Source organism: Peromyscus californicus, unplaced genomic scaffold (assembly GCF_007827085.1).
Source record: "Peromyscus californicus insignis strain IS unplaced genomic scaffold, ASM782708v3 Scaffold_8__1_contigs__length_139910024, whole genome shotgun sequence".
Taxonomy (NCBI): Eukaryota; Metazoa; Chordata; class Mammalia; order Rodentia; family Cricetidae; genus Peromyscus; species Peromyscus californicus.
The window spans coordinates 67,169,851-67,186,322 of record NW_026294606.1 but is presented as its reverse complement, the minus strand read 5'-3'; the positions used below and the strand labels follow the sequence as shown (position 1 = coordinate 67,186,322).

The following is a 16,472-nucleotide window of genomic DNA, read 5'->3' as shown; positions in this document are numbered from 1 at the left end:
ACTAGTCTCACATGTGGTTCCTTTCCCCGGTGCTTAGCAGCTCCTAAAGCAAATCTTCCTTATTCAAGGGCCGAGCTTCTAGCACCTTGTGAAAAATCCACTTTATCCTGTTTATGAGGCTCCTGTTTGGTCAGACTGCTCTTGGAGATACCTGGATTTAAGTTAATCTTGCTTTGTATCTCCTAAGGTGGAGTTGTTATCTGCTTCCTGGACCCAGCGTGCCTTGTCTTCAGACAGCAATTGACCTTTGTTCTACACTCCTATCTCCAGCTCAGCTATCTTCTTCACTCAGAGTCCATAATGAATGATTCTCTTCTGGAATCTTCTAAGTAAGGAGATCAAGCACTCCTACTTGTACCTAATGTTGTCTCACAGTAAAATGTGGACAACCATGAATTCTGTATTTTGTTGTTGGTCTACACATCTGTTTGTTTTGCTTCTAGGAACCTAAACCAGAGAGAAGGCGGAGACTGAGTGATAAATTATATCTGTTTGTTAATATATGACATGATAGCAACTTTGTATATGTAGTGAACAGTTGTTACGTACCAGAGATTAAATGTGCTATGCAGTTTTATGTCCCTTTGGTGCTGTGCTCCTCTTTTGGCTATGTGGAAATGTGATGAAGAAATGAGGGGGATCGTGAACCTGGACGATGAGCCTCAGAACCCCCGCTTTTCCCATCAGCTGCATGGTATTCTCTAGAAGTGAGCCTTTGGAGGAAAGCAACTTCCCCTTGTTTTGTACAAAATTTGTAGCTTCCAGAAGGTGGCTGATATGGAAAGGCATGTGTAAACTTTTAGTAAATGCATTCTGGATTCAGGAGTAGACATGAGCTTTGTTAGTCAGGGCTGGAATTCCATGGCTATGAGCCATTTGCCATCGGAGGAAGCAGAGGAGGTTATTCTGAAGGTCACGTATTGTAAAAGGATTTCGTCTTTGCTGGAGAAACTCTGCATACAGCAAGGGAACAGAATGAGTGATAATGTCCCACAGTGAGCAGATTGATTTTTATATTGCTTTCAATGTCATCGGAATAGAAGAGTCTGACTTGTCTATTGATTTGAGGAAAAGCTGAGTCAATGAACTGGATGTAAAATCTCCAACTCCTCATCAAAGGTCAGCCAGACCTTCAAAGAATTTGCCTAGTTTTTTGTTTTTCTTTCTAACATAAAAGATAATTAAGAGCCACAGACCTAGATTGGAATTAGAGTAAAGATTTTACCTTGTTGAACAGTAAGCACATTATTAAAATGGGAAAAATGTGGTAAAAGAGGAAGTTTTTATTAAGACCACACCAGAGACTTTTAAGCTACAAAGATCTGCCAAGTCAGGGATGTTTAGGAAAAGCATAATCAAGAAATGTGTTTGTTCAGACCTAGAGAGTCTGAATTGTCCTTCGTACAGGAAGACACCAGCCTGTCTTATCATTGTCTAAACTTGCCAAATAGTTTCCATTGTCAAACTTCCCTCTTATCTCCATGCCAGTGGTTAAACTTCAAGCATTGGGTCATTGTGTAACATTTATCTGTTATTATTTGTGAGGACGCTATCGGGTGTTTTTCATGGCATTCAATACCAACATCAGTATTGCATATCATCTTTCTATATGGTGGCTGTGATGGTTTGAATGAGAATGTCTCCCGTGCACCCACATATTCGAACCCTTGCTCCTCAGTTGCTGTCACTGTTTGGAGAGGTTTAGGAGGTGTAGCCTTGTTGGAAAAAGTCCTGGAGGCACTTTTGAGAGTCTGAAGACTCCTACCATTGGCAGTTCTTCTCTCTGATTGCAGTTCAGGGTGTGAGCTCTCAGCTTGCTGCTGCAGCCTCCATGCATGCCTGCTGCCATGCTTCCCTACCATGACGGTGATGGATGTTTGTCCCTCTGGAACCATAAGCTCTAATGAACTCTTCCTTCTGTACATTGCCTTGGTTATGGTTTATCACAGCAGTGGAAAGCATTGTCAGTACAGTGGCGTTTACAAATACAAGACAAATAATTTTAAGTCATTTTAAAATGTAATAGCTTACACTCACAAGAGGTCATCTATTTTAAGCATGCAGTTCTTTAAATCATACAAATAAGGTATCAAGTATTTATTATTTATCATAAATATTAGCTCATGTTTTCTTACTGACAACGCCTCCCACCCAACCTTGGACAACTTCTGATTAGTTTCTATTAATATAACTTTGGCTTTTCTGAATTTTCATATTGAATAATACCATCTGGAATTACTATATAGTCTTTTTAAATTTTCATTTATTGCTTATTATTTGAAAAATACTCATAAACAAATGAATAATTTTACACAGGTTGTGAGAAAAATACTTGCAAGATATATATTTGGAAAGACTTAAATTTAGGTATGTTAAATCTTCAGTAAAATTGGTTATCTAATAGCAGATGGTCAGCCCTGAAAACATACACATACAAGAAGCATTACAGGAAGAACATGGCAGAGTTTGGAGGTGGGAAAACAGAAGGGAAAATGATGTAATTATATTATAATTAAAGATAAACAAAAGATTTGAACAGACAAATCACAAAATAAGATGTACAAATGACAAAAATAGTACAAAGACTCATAGTCTCTCCAGTCATTAGGAAACTCTGACTTGAATCATAATGAGATACCACTGCATACCAACTAAGATGGTTAGAAGTTAAACACCAACAATGCCAAGTGATGGGCACAATGTGGACAACTGGAGCACTTGTACATAATTAGGATGTTCCAAGAAAAAGAGCTTCACAAATTCTAATAAAACTGTAACTATTGAACCATGTCTAAGCAGTTGACTTTAATATTTACCAGAAAACACTAAAACATGCACATTGACACACAGACCTTCCAAAATATTTATAATTGTTTTATTTATGATAATGCTGAACTGGAACCAATTCAGCTGATGACTGGACAGGCAAGCAGGGGCATGAAATACAATGAAATCCTCTTCTATAATAAAGAGAATACAATCCATGGCAAAACCAACCAAAGGTGTAAATTCCAAAAGCACACAGTTTAGTGAAAGAATTATAAACTAACGGTTATACAGTTCTGCCCATGGCCATACAGCTGTAATGTCAACATTTGCTATACTTGAATAGGAATATCTCAGATGTGAGGCCAGCAGGCCACATGGTTAGGCCATGTCTCAAAAAACAAAGCAAAACAGCAACACCCAAATACACAGGAGAAATTTGGAAGGCTTTAAAAACAAAAAGTAGTAAACATTTGAATACCATAAGGTATGCTGTATACTATATCATGTAATCATCCTTGACCACAGAGCATCCATTTAATTATGTGCATATTAATCAATACAATGGTAATTACCAAGGGATATTTTTAGAGTTGAGTTTTCATGTGGTTGTTCCTTCAATCTTACATTTGGTTTTGTTTTCCTTAGTATAAGTTTGTCTGTGTGTTCATGGAAGGTTAGAGTGCATCAGTAACTAATCAGTACCCCTCCAAATACACTATGCTACACCCTTCACTATTCCCCAGTAGGTCTAGCTTTTGCATAGAATCGGAGAGGGACATGCATGGTCCATGCTCTCAAACTATGTCATTCAGCTGAAAGAGAGTCCAGTCCAGTGAGGAAGCTGAGGAGTAGATTCAGTAGTGGTAGATCCAGTCTATATGGCTTAGTGGAAGAGGAAAAGTAAGTAGGCCTGGGACCCAGAGATGAGGATTCACAGATAGTGAGTGGGTGTCAACAGTTGTTTTCAGGTGATTCCCTAAGTGTCATCTCCTCAGAGATGCTATCCTGCCCGCCAGGGTAAGCATGTCTCTTTATGCCATACCACCCTCTTATCCCTCTTATTTTATTTGAGAATAGCCTGTACATTTATATCTTTGTCTTCTTTTCTGTCTTCTTGCCCCAGAGTTAAAGTTCTTTAGCTTTTGTTAACTGACATTTCTCAATGTATAATACAGTCTCACACAAATTAGGTGTTCTAGAAGTATCAACTCAGTGAAATAAAATCCAATTAACTAAGAGTAAATTAGGAGGTAATAGTAAATGTCTGAAGAAATAATTAGAAATTAACTTCTAAGACAAATTTCCTCATCTGTCATAAAGATGAAATGATAGAACCCACATAAATTACAGCACATAGCGAGCCCAGAACTGTATCAACGACAAGGCCATGACAAGGATAGAGCCCCTCACCATAGCAACAGCTTAAGACATGTCCACTTCTCTGGCTCCATCTCTAATCATTTTATTTTTCACTTTTGAAAAAAAAAACAAAACTCTTTTACTTTTTCAGCATTCTTTCTTCTCTTTCATATTCTAGTCACTCCCCAAGAACATTGGGGTTTGAACCAAAAGCCTAATCTTGAACTAGTCCACTTCTTAAAAGATGTCTTAGGTTCTAGTAGTTTTAGAAAACTTTTAGTTCTGTGTGATTTGGGGGTCTACCAAAATGGTAAATTGCAAATTTGGATTAATGAAAATTTAAAACTATTATGTTCAACCTCAAATACTATGTGTTTATTTCTCCATTTTAAGAGATTTTTGTATTTAAAATTATGCATGCAGGTGTGTGCACATGCACAGGTGTTCACATAAGCCAAAGGAGTAAGAACTCCTTGGAGCTGGAGTCACAGACAGACAGCTGTAAGCCACTGGACATGGGTTCTGGGGTGGAACTCTGATTCTTTGGCAGAGCAGTACATGCTCTTAACCACTGAGCCATTTCTCCAGCCCATTACATCACATCTACCTCTTAAACAACAAAACCTGTCACCATTTGATCTCAATATCAGCTTGAAGGAAAATCATTTTGTGATTTCCCAAGTGGAGGAGAAAGAAGAACCAGAAGAATGGATGTAAAGATCAACATGCTGGGGCAGAGATGACTCTTCTCCAGAAACCTCTAGAAGATGAGCTATTCTTACAGTCAAGGTAGTCGCAGCTCCCTTGAGCTTAGGTTGGCTTGGTCAAAGCCCATGTCAAGCCAGAGCTCTGGGATGGTCTTTGAGCTGCTTGCTGAGATAGAAAAGTTGGGGTGTCGATGCTGGTAGCTCCCTGATGGACCTGTAGGCCCTGGAGTTATGCCTCTAGGAGTGTCTCCTGGGCTCTGGAAGCTTTGCTTGACCATGTGCAGCATCTACAGATGGAAGAAACTTAGGACTAACTACAGTTTCAATGTAAAAGTCATTGGAAAATATATATAACCATACTTTAGTCTCGCTTTTGAGTGGCGGTAAAAGTCCATATGCTCATACTTCAGCCATCACTGCTATCCCTCATCAGAGCCATTCATTTTCCAATGTGGATCTCCACATGCATTAAACAGTGAGCTTTCATTCTCCTGCATGTGGGAATCACCATTCTGTTTTCTGTATCTATGAATTTGACTAATCCAGGCACCTCATGTAAGCAGAATCTTAGAGGGTGTTTTTCTTTTTGGAACTGTTAATTTAATATCTTCAGGGTTTGTCGACATTGTAGTGTGTGTCAAATTGTATTTTTTGTGGCTGAGAAACATTCAATTGTCAATTGGGTATGGTGGTGCACACCTGTAATTCCAGCCCTGGAGAAGTGGAGGCAGAGGGATCACAAGTTTGAGGCTAGCCTAGCCTACATTGTCACAATAAAATAAACCAAAACCCCATAGTCTGTGCGTACCCTTTTTAATCGAGTCATCTGTGAACGGACACTTGGGTTGATTTTGCCTTTGTCTATTGCAAGTAATCCTTCTGTGAACACTGCAGTGCAGGTATCTTTTTGAGTTCCTGTTTTCACTGATTATACATACACACCTGGAAGTGAAATTATGGGATCATATGTTAAGTCCTCATTGAATGTTTGAGGAACTCCTGGCTGGTTTCTATAACAACAGCATCATTTCTCTACCAACGCACTAAACTATTGGTTTCTGTCAGCACTTGTTTTCTGTTTTTCAATAGTATCGAGCTTACTGGGTATGGAGCTATATCTCATTATGGTTTTGTTTTGGATTCCCCCAGTGAGTATAGATGTTATCCATATCTTCATGATATGGTTGATCTTTTTCTGGGTGGGGGGGTGATACCCATTCAGTGCCTTTACTCATTTTCAAATTGTGTTGTTTTGTTGTTGAATTGTGGGAATTTAAAAGAAATTCTGGATATTGATCTCTTTTGGTGTATATGGCTTCCAAATATTTCCTCCAATTCTTTGAGTGACTTTAAAAGTATTTTTATTTCTTCTTTGACAATTTCATATATCTACATCAATTATTTTAATCATATTCGTGCCAATTATCCTTTCCTCTCCTCCTCCTCCCACTGAGGAGGAGCCCCTTCTTTCCAACAAGCTCCTATTTCCATGCCTTTCTGTGGATGTGACCTACAGAGTTTAGCTACCTACATGAACTTGGGTGGGGGTCATGTCCTGGAGCAGAAGCACCTCCACAGCAGCTCCCCACTATGAAAGGTGGCTCCCCCTGAAGCTACCTTGTAATTCCCCTCAAAAGTGTCCTTTCTGATGTGCGACAGCTTTGAATTTTGACATAGAATCTTTCTCTTTTGGTTTCTTTTGCTTTTTACTGCTCATATTTTTGTCATTCAGGACCAAGAAATGATTCCAAATTCAGAGGCATATTTTCCCCCTGTTTTCTGCTAATAGTTTTAGGTCTTAAATTTGGGTCTTAAATGAAGAGCATTTAGCAGTAACGTTTACGCACGGTATGTGATAAGGAATCAACTTCTCTTGCAGAAGAATTTCAATTTCTCCAGCACCGTTCGCCTCCAGCCGAGTACCTCCTTAGCAAGGACTCCTTCCTACAGTGGATGTTTCCAAAGCTGCTGGTTACTGTTTCAAAGGTTAAACAAATAATGATTAAGTTGTACATCACTTAAGGTAGATTTTGACCCCTTGTAAGTTGAACAGTACTGGAGATCTGAGATCATTGACATTCCTCAGGAAGGACAAAATAACTAAAGCCTTCTTGGAAAGCCTGGAAAGTTAAAGAATATTCTGCTGATCAAAGTACAGCCGCCTGGTTCGCTGCTCTCAAATTGCCAGACTCAGTTGCCTGGAGTGGTCTCCCTCTGGCCTGGCGAGCTGGGAGGCTGCTGAGGAACATGTCCTCACATTTTCTCTGGGGTTTTGTTACTTTATTGATGATAGCCAAATTGGATGGCGAAACTGGAGAGCTTGAGGAGAAGCGACAGAAAAGGATTGCTGATCTCCACCAGTAAGTAGACACATGGCTCATTTCGACTAATGTCATCGCTATCTGTCACAAGGAACCAGGTATGTAGAAGTGCAGCATTTCTGGAGGAGAGCAGTGACGGTAGAAGGCCAACAGGGAGAAGATTGGTGCTGGTGTAAGGAATTGGTTTCTTATTCACAATTATTCTTTGCCCACTTGTGAATGAGTCACATCTGCAGTTCCAGGGAAATACCATTAGGAAATTCTCAGAGAACAAATGGTAGACGAGCAGAGAAGATTTGGCTGGGTTGAATGCAAGGTGAAGATATAGAAAGTCTATTGTTATTCAGCAAGAAACTGCTTTCAAATTAGATTTGCTAATGACTGATAAATTCTCTGATTGAATTGTATAGGCCTCGGATGACTACAGAGGGGGGAAACTTGGTGTTTCTTACAAGCTCTGCCCAAAACATTGAATTTAGAACTGGATCCCTTGGAAAAGTCAAATTAAACGATGAAGATCTTGGTGAATGTTTACATCAGGTAACGCACTGGAAAAATGCAGATGTTGCTTTGTATATCCATCTGATGTAACTTAGTTGTCCAGCTCAGTATTGGTCGGCACCTTGAATCCTGAGCGTAGAGAACACAACTGGAAGATAAGTTCTTAAAAAGAAGCCATAGGAAGGCTTCATGGTGGGGAGAGAGGAATCACTTCCAAAAGAGGAGGCTCACTGTGCAGTTACAGATTCCACAGTCCAGAACAGATCCAGAAAGAAAACCCAGAACTCCTCCAACGGGGAGGGAAGTAAGGAGGGGGACCAGAGGCAGGCACAGGTGTGCTTTACAGCATCTTTGCCACCGCAGAGTGGCCACTCACTCTCATGCTGTATTGAATGTTTTCCATACGCAGCTTTGATGACAGCAAGCTGTGTGTAAGCTGTAATGTTAGAGCCGGCATTTAGAGCTGTGTCTGGGTCACACACGGGTTGTATATTATGTCCTTTGACTCTCAGGATTTCCCCATGAAGGTGTTTATTATTACTCTACTTATGAGCTACAAGTGCAATCCATCAGTTTTTAATATCCAAAAATGCACAATAAATGATTGGGGCAAGATTTAAAATTCAAAAAGTCTCATTCAAAACCATACATTGTTGTGGTCCTGGGGAACTGAACCCAGGATTTTTACACATTAGGCAAGTTCCCTATCATTGAGCTCTATCCCCAGCCCACCATGCTTCTTAATAAATACCCTGAAATGTTAGTATATAGTGGGGATATATATAAAAAAAATTTTATGTTGCTATAGAAGAGAATCAATGAGGTTGTGCCATATTTATTTTGGTCTAATTATTATTATATGTGGCGTTGCCCTGGCCTTTATAATAGGTAAGGCGTTAATGCTTGCTCTTGTAAGATGGAAATGTTTTTTACCCTACCATTATTCTTCTCCTTTTTCTTCATTTCTTTTTAAAATTAGATCCAGAGAAACAAAGATGACATTATAGATTTAAAGAGGAACACAACTGGTCTTCCTCAGAATATACTTAGTCAAATCCAGCAACTTGACTCCAAGGTAAGGCTGACATACACATTGCACACATTGTAAGAGCAAATGAGTTATTGTTAATCCAACTTTGTAAGTAATGCACTTTTCAGGTGATGTGGTATCAACTCGGTTCCATCTTTAGATGTTTACCATTATCATTGTGAACTTTGGGGTTAAGTGGTCTAACTGTAACAGAGGGTCAGGAGTGGTGGCGGGCGGAAGGCAGTAAATGCTCTGACAGGGACTTGTTGCTCACGTTCTGATAGCATCTTCCTCGCTGGTGGAGGGGGTTATCACTGTCATTTGTGCCACAATCGCCATGTTAAAGAAGCAGAGAGTCAGCTTATCAGTGGGTTGTACTCCTTTTCAAAAGACCTTGGAATAGAATGGGAAGGAACCCCGGGAGGGAGAGGGATGAGGAGGGAAAAAAATCAATGAATGAAAACCAGAACAAAGCACGTCCCTAAAGAATAAAGATCAACATCCCATGTGAAACATCTACACCAGCTAATTGATGCATTTTCTTCTCCACTACTACAGCTTGTGGATCTTGAGAGGAATTTTCAGAGTTTGCAGCAGGTAAGTCCTGTGACTGGATAGTCCCTGAAAATATATAAACATCATTTCTAAGGTAGATGTGGCTATTGCTCCTTTGTAACCCTAGTACTTAGGAGACAGAGCCAGGAGGATTGAGAGTCTGAGCCCAGTTTAGGGTACACAGTGAGTTACAAGCCAGCTTGGGATACATAGTGTGACTTTGCCTAAAAAAAAAAAAAGTAATTAATAAAAAAAAGTTGTCTTATTTTAAGGGGTACATGATCAATATCAAAAACTTGATTTTCCAATGTTTGATTCTTGTTTCAACTTACGTCCCCTAAGCTGCTTATAAGGACCCTGGGCACTATGCCACTGTAAGGCCACTAAGAATGTGAGGTCTTTGACCTCTGAATTCACAGCCCACAGGCCCCTCCCCTAACTGCCTCCTTCCGCCATGCTGCTGTGGACTTACTTGTATACTCTTAGTCAGCTAGCAATCTCGCAACTGTCATCAATAACTGGGTTTCAAAAAGCCACGAAGCCTCTTCAAATTGAGCTCAGGATTCCAGGGGTGTGCACAATGTCCCCGGTCTCCTTAAACTGCACTGGCTGGTAATTTAAGTTGAAGCACTTCCCAGAGCAAACACCCTATAACCTCGCCATGTGTAGGTCCAGCTGTGCAAGTTTATGCCTTCTGCCTTCCTTGTGGGTAAATGACTAAGGCTCCTGTTGAGACCACAGCCTTCTGCCCAAAAGATGCATAGAATCTGTCAGTACTTACAATTCCATATGACATTTCTGCAATTTCCAGTTGATAGCATCCGCTCTAATAGTCACAATTGATTTATTTATTTTATTTTTTTAAAGATTTTATTTATTTATTATGTATACAGCATGTATGACTGCAGGCCGGAAGAGGGCACCAGATCTCATTACAAATGGTTGTGAGCCATCATGTGGTTGCTGGGAATTGAACTCAGGACCTCTGGAAGAGCAGTCAATACTCTTAACCACTGAGCCATCTCTCCAGCCCCAATTTATTTCCGTGGCAATTCAGGCATTGTCTTCTACTTTGGGAGTAAAGTTTGATGAACAAGTTCATGCTCCCCCCCCCCCTTTTTTTTTTTTAACCACTGACAATGGATTCTACCTCAAGCCTTTATCTCTTCAGGAAATAGCTGTGCACATGAGAATGAACAAGGAACAGTGCGTGTTGTGGAGCAAAGCAGCATGGGCATTTTTTTTTCTTTTCTTTTCTTTTTTTTTTTTTCTGAGACAGGGTTTCCCTGTGCAGCTTTGCGCCTTTCCTGGAACTCACTCTGTAGCCCAGGCTGGCCTCGAACTCACAGAAAGCCTGCCTCTGCCTTCCAAGTGCTGGGATTAAAGGCGTGCGCCACTGCCCGTCACTGCCACCCGGCCGGCCGGCCGCATGGGCATTTTCTAACTCCTACAGTGCTTCCCAGTTTCACTACTGGTCAAGAACCAACAAAGATTGTGATCAAAATGAACTTCTGCCGGCCTCTGCCCCACCACTCAAGAAGAGTTTTTAGTGATTTCCAATGTCAATTTCTGTCTGCTTTTGGATAGGATAAGGGCTCCACGGTCGCACAGCTGCTCCACATTGTCTCCTCCTGACTGCTCACTGATTCCCCGTCCCGCTGGACCCCCACAATCTCTGACATTTTAATCCCTGGACAGCATTGCTTTTGTTCACCAGAAAACTCATAAGTTTGTGGCAAATGTTCTTAATAACGTCCTTTGATCCCTTAATGGGCACAGCTCATTGTGGTTCTGGAACAGAGACAAATCGAATGGGGGAAGAAAGCCGAGTTCATAACGAGACACACACATGTGCAGTCCTGTGATTCAGGACAAGGGCGGAGGAAGAATGGGCTCTGCAGCAAGCAGCGCCGGGCCAGTTGGGGGTCTTCTAGCTCTGAATTTTGTCCCCAGAACCAAGTTGAGTTCCTCTGAGCCTTTGGTTGTACACGTGCATCCACATAATGAACACTTCGTCCCTGTTTTAAACAGAATTTTACCAAAACCAATACAGTAAAATACCCTGATTGTATCATGACTTGCCCTCTATGAAGCCGTTGCCTCTGCACCCCCAAGTCTTTACAAAGTGTACAGAATTGAAACTGGTAGCTGACGAAGGGTGAGGTCCCCAGTTTGTGTGGACAAAGGTAGTCCTGTTTGCTCAGAGCGGTCAGGTGAGCAGAGGGCGGGAGGTGTATCTTAGCTGGCCACATTTCAAACAAAGGGGCTTGGAGAGAAAAGAGTTCAGTCATCTGAGACAATGCAGGAGGGGTGGTAATCAAAGATGATCAGTTTTCAAAGGCTTATCTAGAGGTACCTGAGATAAGACCACTAGGCAAAAGAATGGAAATTTCCATTTCATTTTCTTAGTGCAACAGGAACACCCATTCTCACATCCACACTTGAACCTTTTATTCCTATCTAGTAGCACATATTTCTCAGATGAATGATCTGATAGGATCATCTCCCCTATCCATGTTTAAAGTATGTAAAGCATTAAGCAAAGTGAGCACGGTTGATGTTTTCACAAGAGAAATGACTTGAAGGATAATGTGAGTCACTGGAGGAAGTCTGGAGGAAGCCCTCACCCGGACTGAAGCCTGCCCTGCACTGGGTGCCGAGGACCGGTACTGTTCTCTGCCTGATTTTGACTGCCCTGTTGTTTTCCAGAATGTGGAGAGGAAGGTTTGCAGTAGCAATCCCTGCCTCAATGGTGGCACCTGCGTCAATCTGCACAACTCCTTTTTTTGTGTCTGCCCTTCGCAGTGGAAGGTGAGTCACGTTATCTTTGACTTAAAAATCAAAGAACTGCTGGCAGGTGAGTCAGCACCGGTTTCTTTGGGCTCATTCAGACATATCTAATTATCCACCAAAGTTTCTAGGGTTCTGTGGCCTCAGGAGTCAGAATGAATTGTGCCAAGTGGTGGTAAAGTTGGTTATTTAACTCACTGAGTCCTTGGCCATCTTGAGCAGCTCTCTCAAGTGGATAAGGAAATGGTAGTTCTGTTAGCGTTGACTTAAGTAGTTTAGCACTGGAAAGCATGGACTGAGTCGGAATGCATATGTAGTACTCTTGGCCTCTTTTAGCAGTAGAAAAAATACAGGTAGCAGATATCAACAAAAATCAACAGAAAGATTACTAAGTCAGGCTGGGCGGTGGTGGCACATGCCTTTAATCCCAGCACTCAGGAGGCAGAACCAGGCGGATCTCTGTGAGTTAGAGGCCAGCCTGGTCTACAGAGTGAGATCCAGGACCGGCACCAAAACCACACAGAGAAAGCCAGCCTCGAAAAACAAACAAACAAACAAACAACCACTGAGTCACTATCCCTGGGTACAGCATCTTTTTGAAATAAGGACTGTCTATGAAAGGATTCTCCTTTTGTGGCCACTGTGCTCTTGTGAGGAGCTCCTTGGTTCCACTGGGTCCAATCTGAGTTCTAGAGGACTCTTACCCCAAGATTAATATTAGTAATATAGTATTTTGCTTTATCAAGGAGTTAGTCCCACATGTAAGTCATTAAATATATCATGTAAATATTATTTCATAAAAGTCCTTGTCCTGTGGCACCTTACTGAGTTCCTTACATCTCCGCAGGGTCTTTTCTGCTCAGAGGATGTTGATGAGTGTGCAATCTACTCAGGAACACCCTTTGGCTGCCAGAGTGGATCCACCTGTGTGAATACAATGGGGAGCTTCAGGTAACTTCTTTTAAAAATGTCACATGCGTTTCTGAAGGACAAGAACATGAAATAATTAAAAGTATAGAAATTAATGTCTATGATATCAGAAAAACTAGGGGCCCCATAGGATCACTTGACTGCTATTGAACGTATTCATAGATATTTTTGCTCCGATGAATAAAAAACCTTTCATCCCATGAAGAAATCATTTTGGCAGCATCTCTGAGGAAGAAGGCCACCATGACTGCACAGAGCAGTCACCAGAGCATGGTGCAAGCTGAGCTGATGCCTGAAACAGAAGCAGAGCCTTAAATCGCATCAATGATGTGTGATTATGTGGGGGGCGGAGGGGGCAGCCCACCATTCCAGTGCCCCCAGTGTTGCGTTGATTCCAGGTACTAGCAAGCTTACAGGTGCAGTCAGGATAGTTCATTCAGATTCTGTACGAATGTTGGCCAAAATGAATCAAAGGTCGAAGTGATGTTCAGAGAATCAATTAACTCACTGCCTTCTCAATTAGCCACAAGGTCCCAGTCCCTGGGCAACTCGTCTTCCTTGCAGATTCATTTTTATCAAAGGATCCACTCACGGCAGGCTTCTCCTGATCACACCACCCATAGTCTTTCTCAGGAAATCATCTCTTAAACCGAGCTAGACTTCCAAAGCCTCTGTGTTCCCATGATACTTGAGCGGTACTGGCCACCAACGCCAGAGGCCTGAGAAGCATCTTCTGATAATCAAGTCACGAAGTTTAGGCCCCGTCACGGTCAGATTCACTAGTGTGTAGTTTCATAACGTCACGTTTGAGAAGAATTTGACATTATCTTTTGCTATATTTTTGGCTGCTGCCTATGTTCTGAGGCTCCCTAAGGATTAAGAAGCTGGTTTTGCTAGGGCGTGAACTGCTCATTGTGCTGCAGGATAATCTAGCAATTCTTTGCTCCCTTCCTTGTGCCTCTGGTATCTTGTAACAATATCCTGCAGAACTGAGTGGAGTAATTTTATTTTAGTCCCTGTCGTCTCGTAACACATGTTCTCAAAAAGTCACCACAGTCCTTTTGTTCCTTTAGCCTGAGGTTTAAAATTTGGTTCACTCTAGGTTAATAAACTACTCTTGCAGACTTCTGCTAGACATGTAGATAAATTCCGTTATTGGGCAAAAGCCCCAAAGATCTCTGCCTTAAGTCTAATACTATGTGATCTGAGAGGCCTGACCATAGGGCACCATGAGCTGAGGCATTAACAAGAGCCACAGCTTTGAAGGGACAACCAGTGAACTCCTCTGAGGACTTCGCTTTTGGACTTTGGATCTAATTGAAATGATGCCGGTGCCATTGCTGTTAGTCACATTCTGGCTCCAGGTGATTCCCTTGAAAGCATCATTTCATGGTTTCTGTTTATGGGTGCTTATCAAGCAGAATTTCCATTTGGAGTTATCAGTGAGAGCTATCCCAACTTGACTCCTAGCACATATAATTGCTTGCCTCCCCAATATCCAGTAATGTCCTGGAGATTAGATATAATTCCAATCTTCCTTTATCATCACTGTCTTTTGGTGTATTCTGTACCACTAGAGTGATGGCTGTGTAGGTGGAGTGGGAGCCATCCACACACGCCGTTGCTATTGCTTTTCAGAGCACTATGCCTTACACCTACCCCTGTAAAAGTGGAAAGTAGGAGCCTGTAGCATACACAATTCACAACTCTGTTGCACGTCAAGGGTGAGACACACACAGGGGAAGGTGAGAGGAAGAGAGTGAGACTGAGAGAGCGAGCAATGAGGAAGGAGAAAGGGAGCAAGTGAGTTTATTGGTTAAGAGCGGTTTCGAGTTGGTAGTGTCCCTTCGCAAGACAGTATTAGATGTGTTCTTGGTCCCCATGTAAAGAAAAGCACAAGGACTTCTTGTGACTCTGGGCTGTTTATTGTCTCTAGTCACCATCCCTCATAGCTCTGCTGGGGAATATTAGAGAGCAGAACATTTGCTATGCCCTCTTCTTGGTATGAGAATAGTTTATGAGGCCTTGAGAATGCGAGTTGAATATTTGTGTCTTAAATACATGAATTCAGGTGTGTCCCATAACATGTGTGTATGTTTTATCCTGTGTGAATATGCACACATGGACACCCATGTATGTGGAAGTCAGATGTAGCTTCTCAGGTGCCATCCACCTTAGAGGGGTTTTTTTTTTTGTAATTTCTATTATTATTTCATTTTATGTGCCTCAGTGAATTGCCTGCATGTATGTCTGTGTACCACATGCATACCTGGTGCCCACAGATGCAGCCAGAAAGTTCTCTGGTCCCTCCTGGCCTCGTGGTCCCACAATTGCTTATAAAATAATCACTCAGAAGCTTCTATTAATTACAAAGTATATGGCCAATGGCTTAAGTTCCTTGCTTGCTAGCTCTATCAGCTTAAATTAACCCATTTCTATCAATCTATGTTTTGTCACATGTTCCGTGGCTTACTGGCATGTTGCTCCTTGGGTGACAGGCTAGCTTTCTCTTTCCTATCTCTCTCCTTGGATTTCTTGCCTGGCTATAACCTGACCCACCATAGGCCAGAACAGCTTCTTTATTAACCAATCATAACAACACATATTCACAGCATCCAGAAAGACCATCCCACAGCACACAGAGGCCAAAGAGGAGTTTGTTCCTTGGATCTGGAGTTACAGGTGGTTGTGAGCTGCCCTGTCGGTCCTGGGAATCAAACCCATGCACTTTAGAGCAGCGAGAACAGGATAAGATAAAACTTTACCTGCTTCCACTAATTCCTGTGGCTTGAGTCTTGCCCACAGCTACTATGAGAACTAACAGAAAGATGGGTTTTCTCTTCTCAGTGTTATGGTTTCATCTTCATTGGAAAAGTTGTTTCTGATTGTTTTCTGACTTGCATTATATGTAAGACAACTCTTGGGGTCTGACATATTGACGTCTATAGATAACATGTGTACTTACAGTGTAGACCTACTATGCTTTCTAGGAAGAAAACAGGCTCTGTTTGTTCCCAGGCACATGAAGCTGATTCGGTAATATATCTTAATAAAATATCTTATTTTATCTCCATATCATTGGTGGATTTTAAAGCATTGCAAAGTTTAAGTAGTGAAGATAATCTTGTTTGGGATCAGATGGTAGTTAGGTATTAAACTTATTATCTCTTTCAGTTACTCAATATACTGATATTGAGCCATAGACTCTAAAACAATTTATATAAGACTATGGAAGGATATTTGGTGTCTTCTTAGTTGACACGTACAGTTATAGTTCCTCAAGACTGAGAAGCCTACTTTTATTCTACTAGAATGAAACCAACATAAAAGGCTTTTGCAAGAACTAATAACTAAGGGCTGGTGGGATGGCTCAGCAGTTAAACACACTTGCTGGAAAAGAAAAACCAAAACTGATGACCTAATTGGATCCCTGGATCCTATGGCAGGAGAGAATTGAGCCCTTATTTCAACACACACACACACACACACACACACACACACACACACACA

General features: G+C 41.5%; 1 protein-coding gene across 1 annotated transcript in view; it reads left to right on the top strand.

Annotated features, from left to right (window-relative positions):
• Positions 1 to 7,082: 7,082 nt before the first annotated feature.
• The window catches only part of Cubn (cubilin), a 225,852-nt gene continuing 216,462 nt past the window's right edge, over positions 7,083 to 16,472 (top strand). Inside the window, 6 exon segments of the mRNA XM_052729218.1 lie at positions 7,083 to 7,195; positions 7,567 to 7,696; positions 8,637 to 8,732; positions 9,246 to 9,284; positions 11,952 to 12,053; positions 12,880 to 12,983. Of these exon segments, the coding sequence (XP_052585178.1) occupies positions 7,083 to 7,195; positions 7,567 to 7,696; positions 8,637 to 8,732; positions 9,246 to 9,284; positions 11,952 to 12,053; positions 12,880 to 12,983 (584 nt within the window).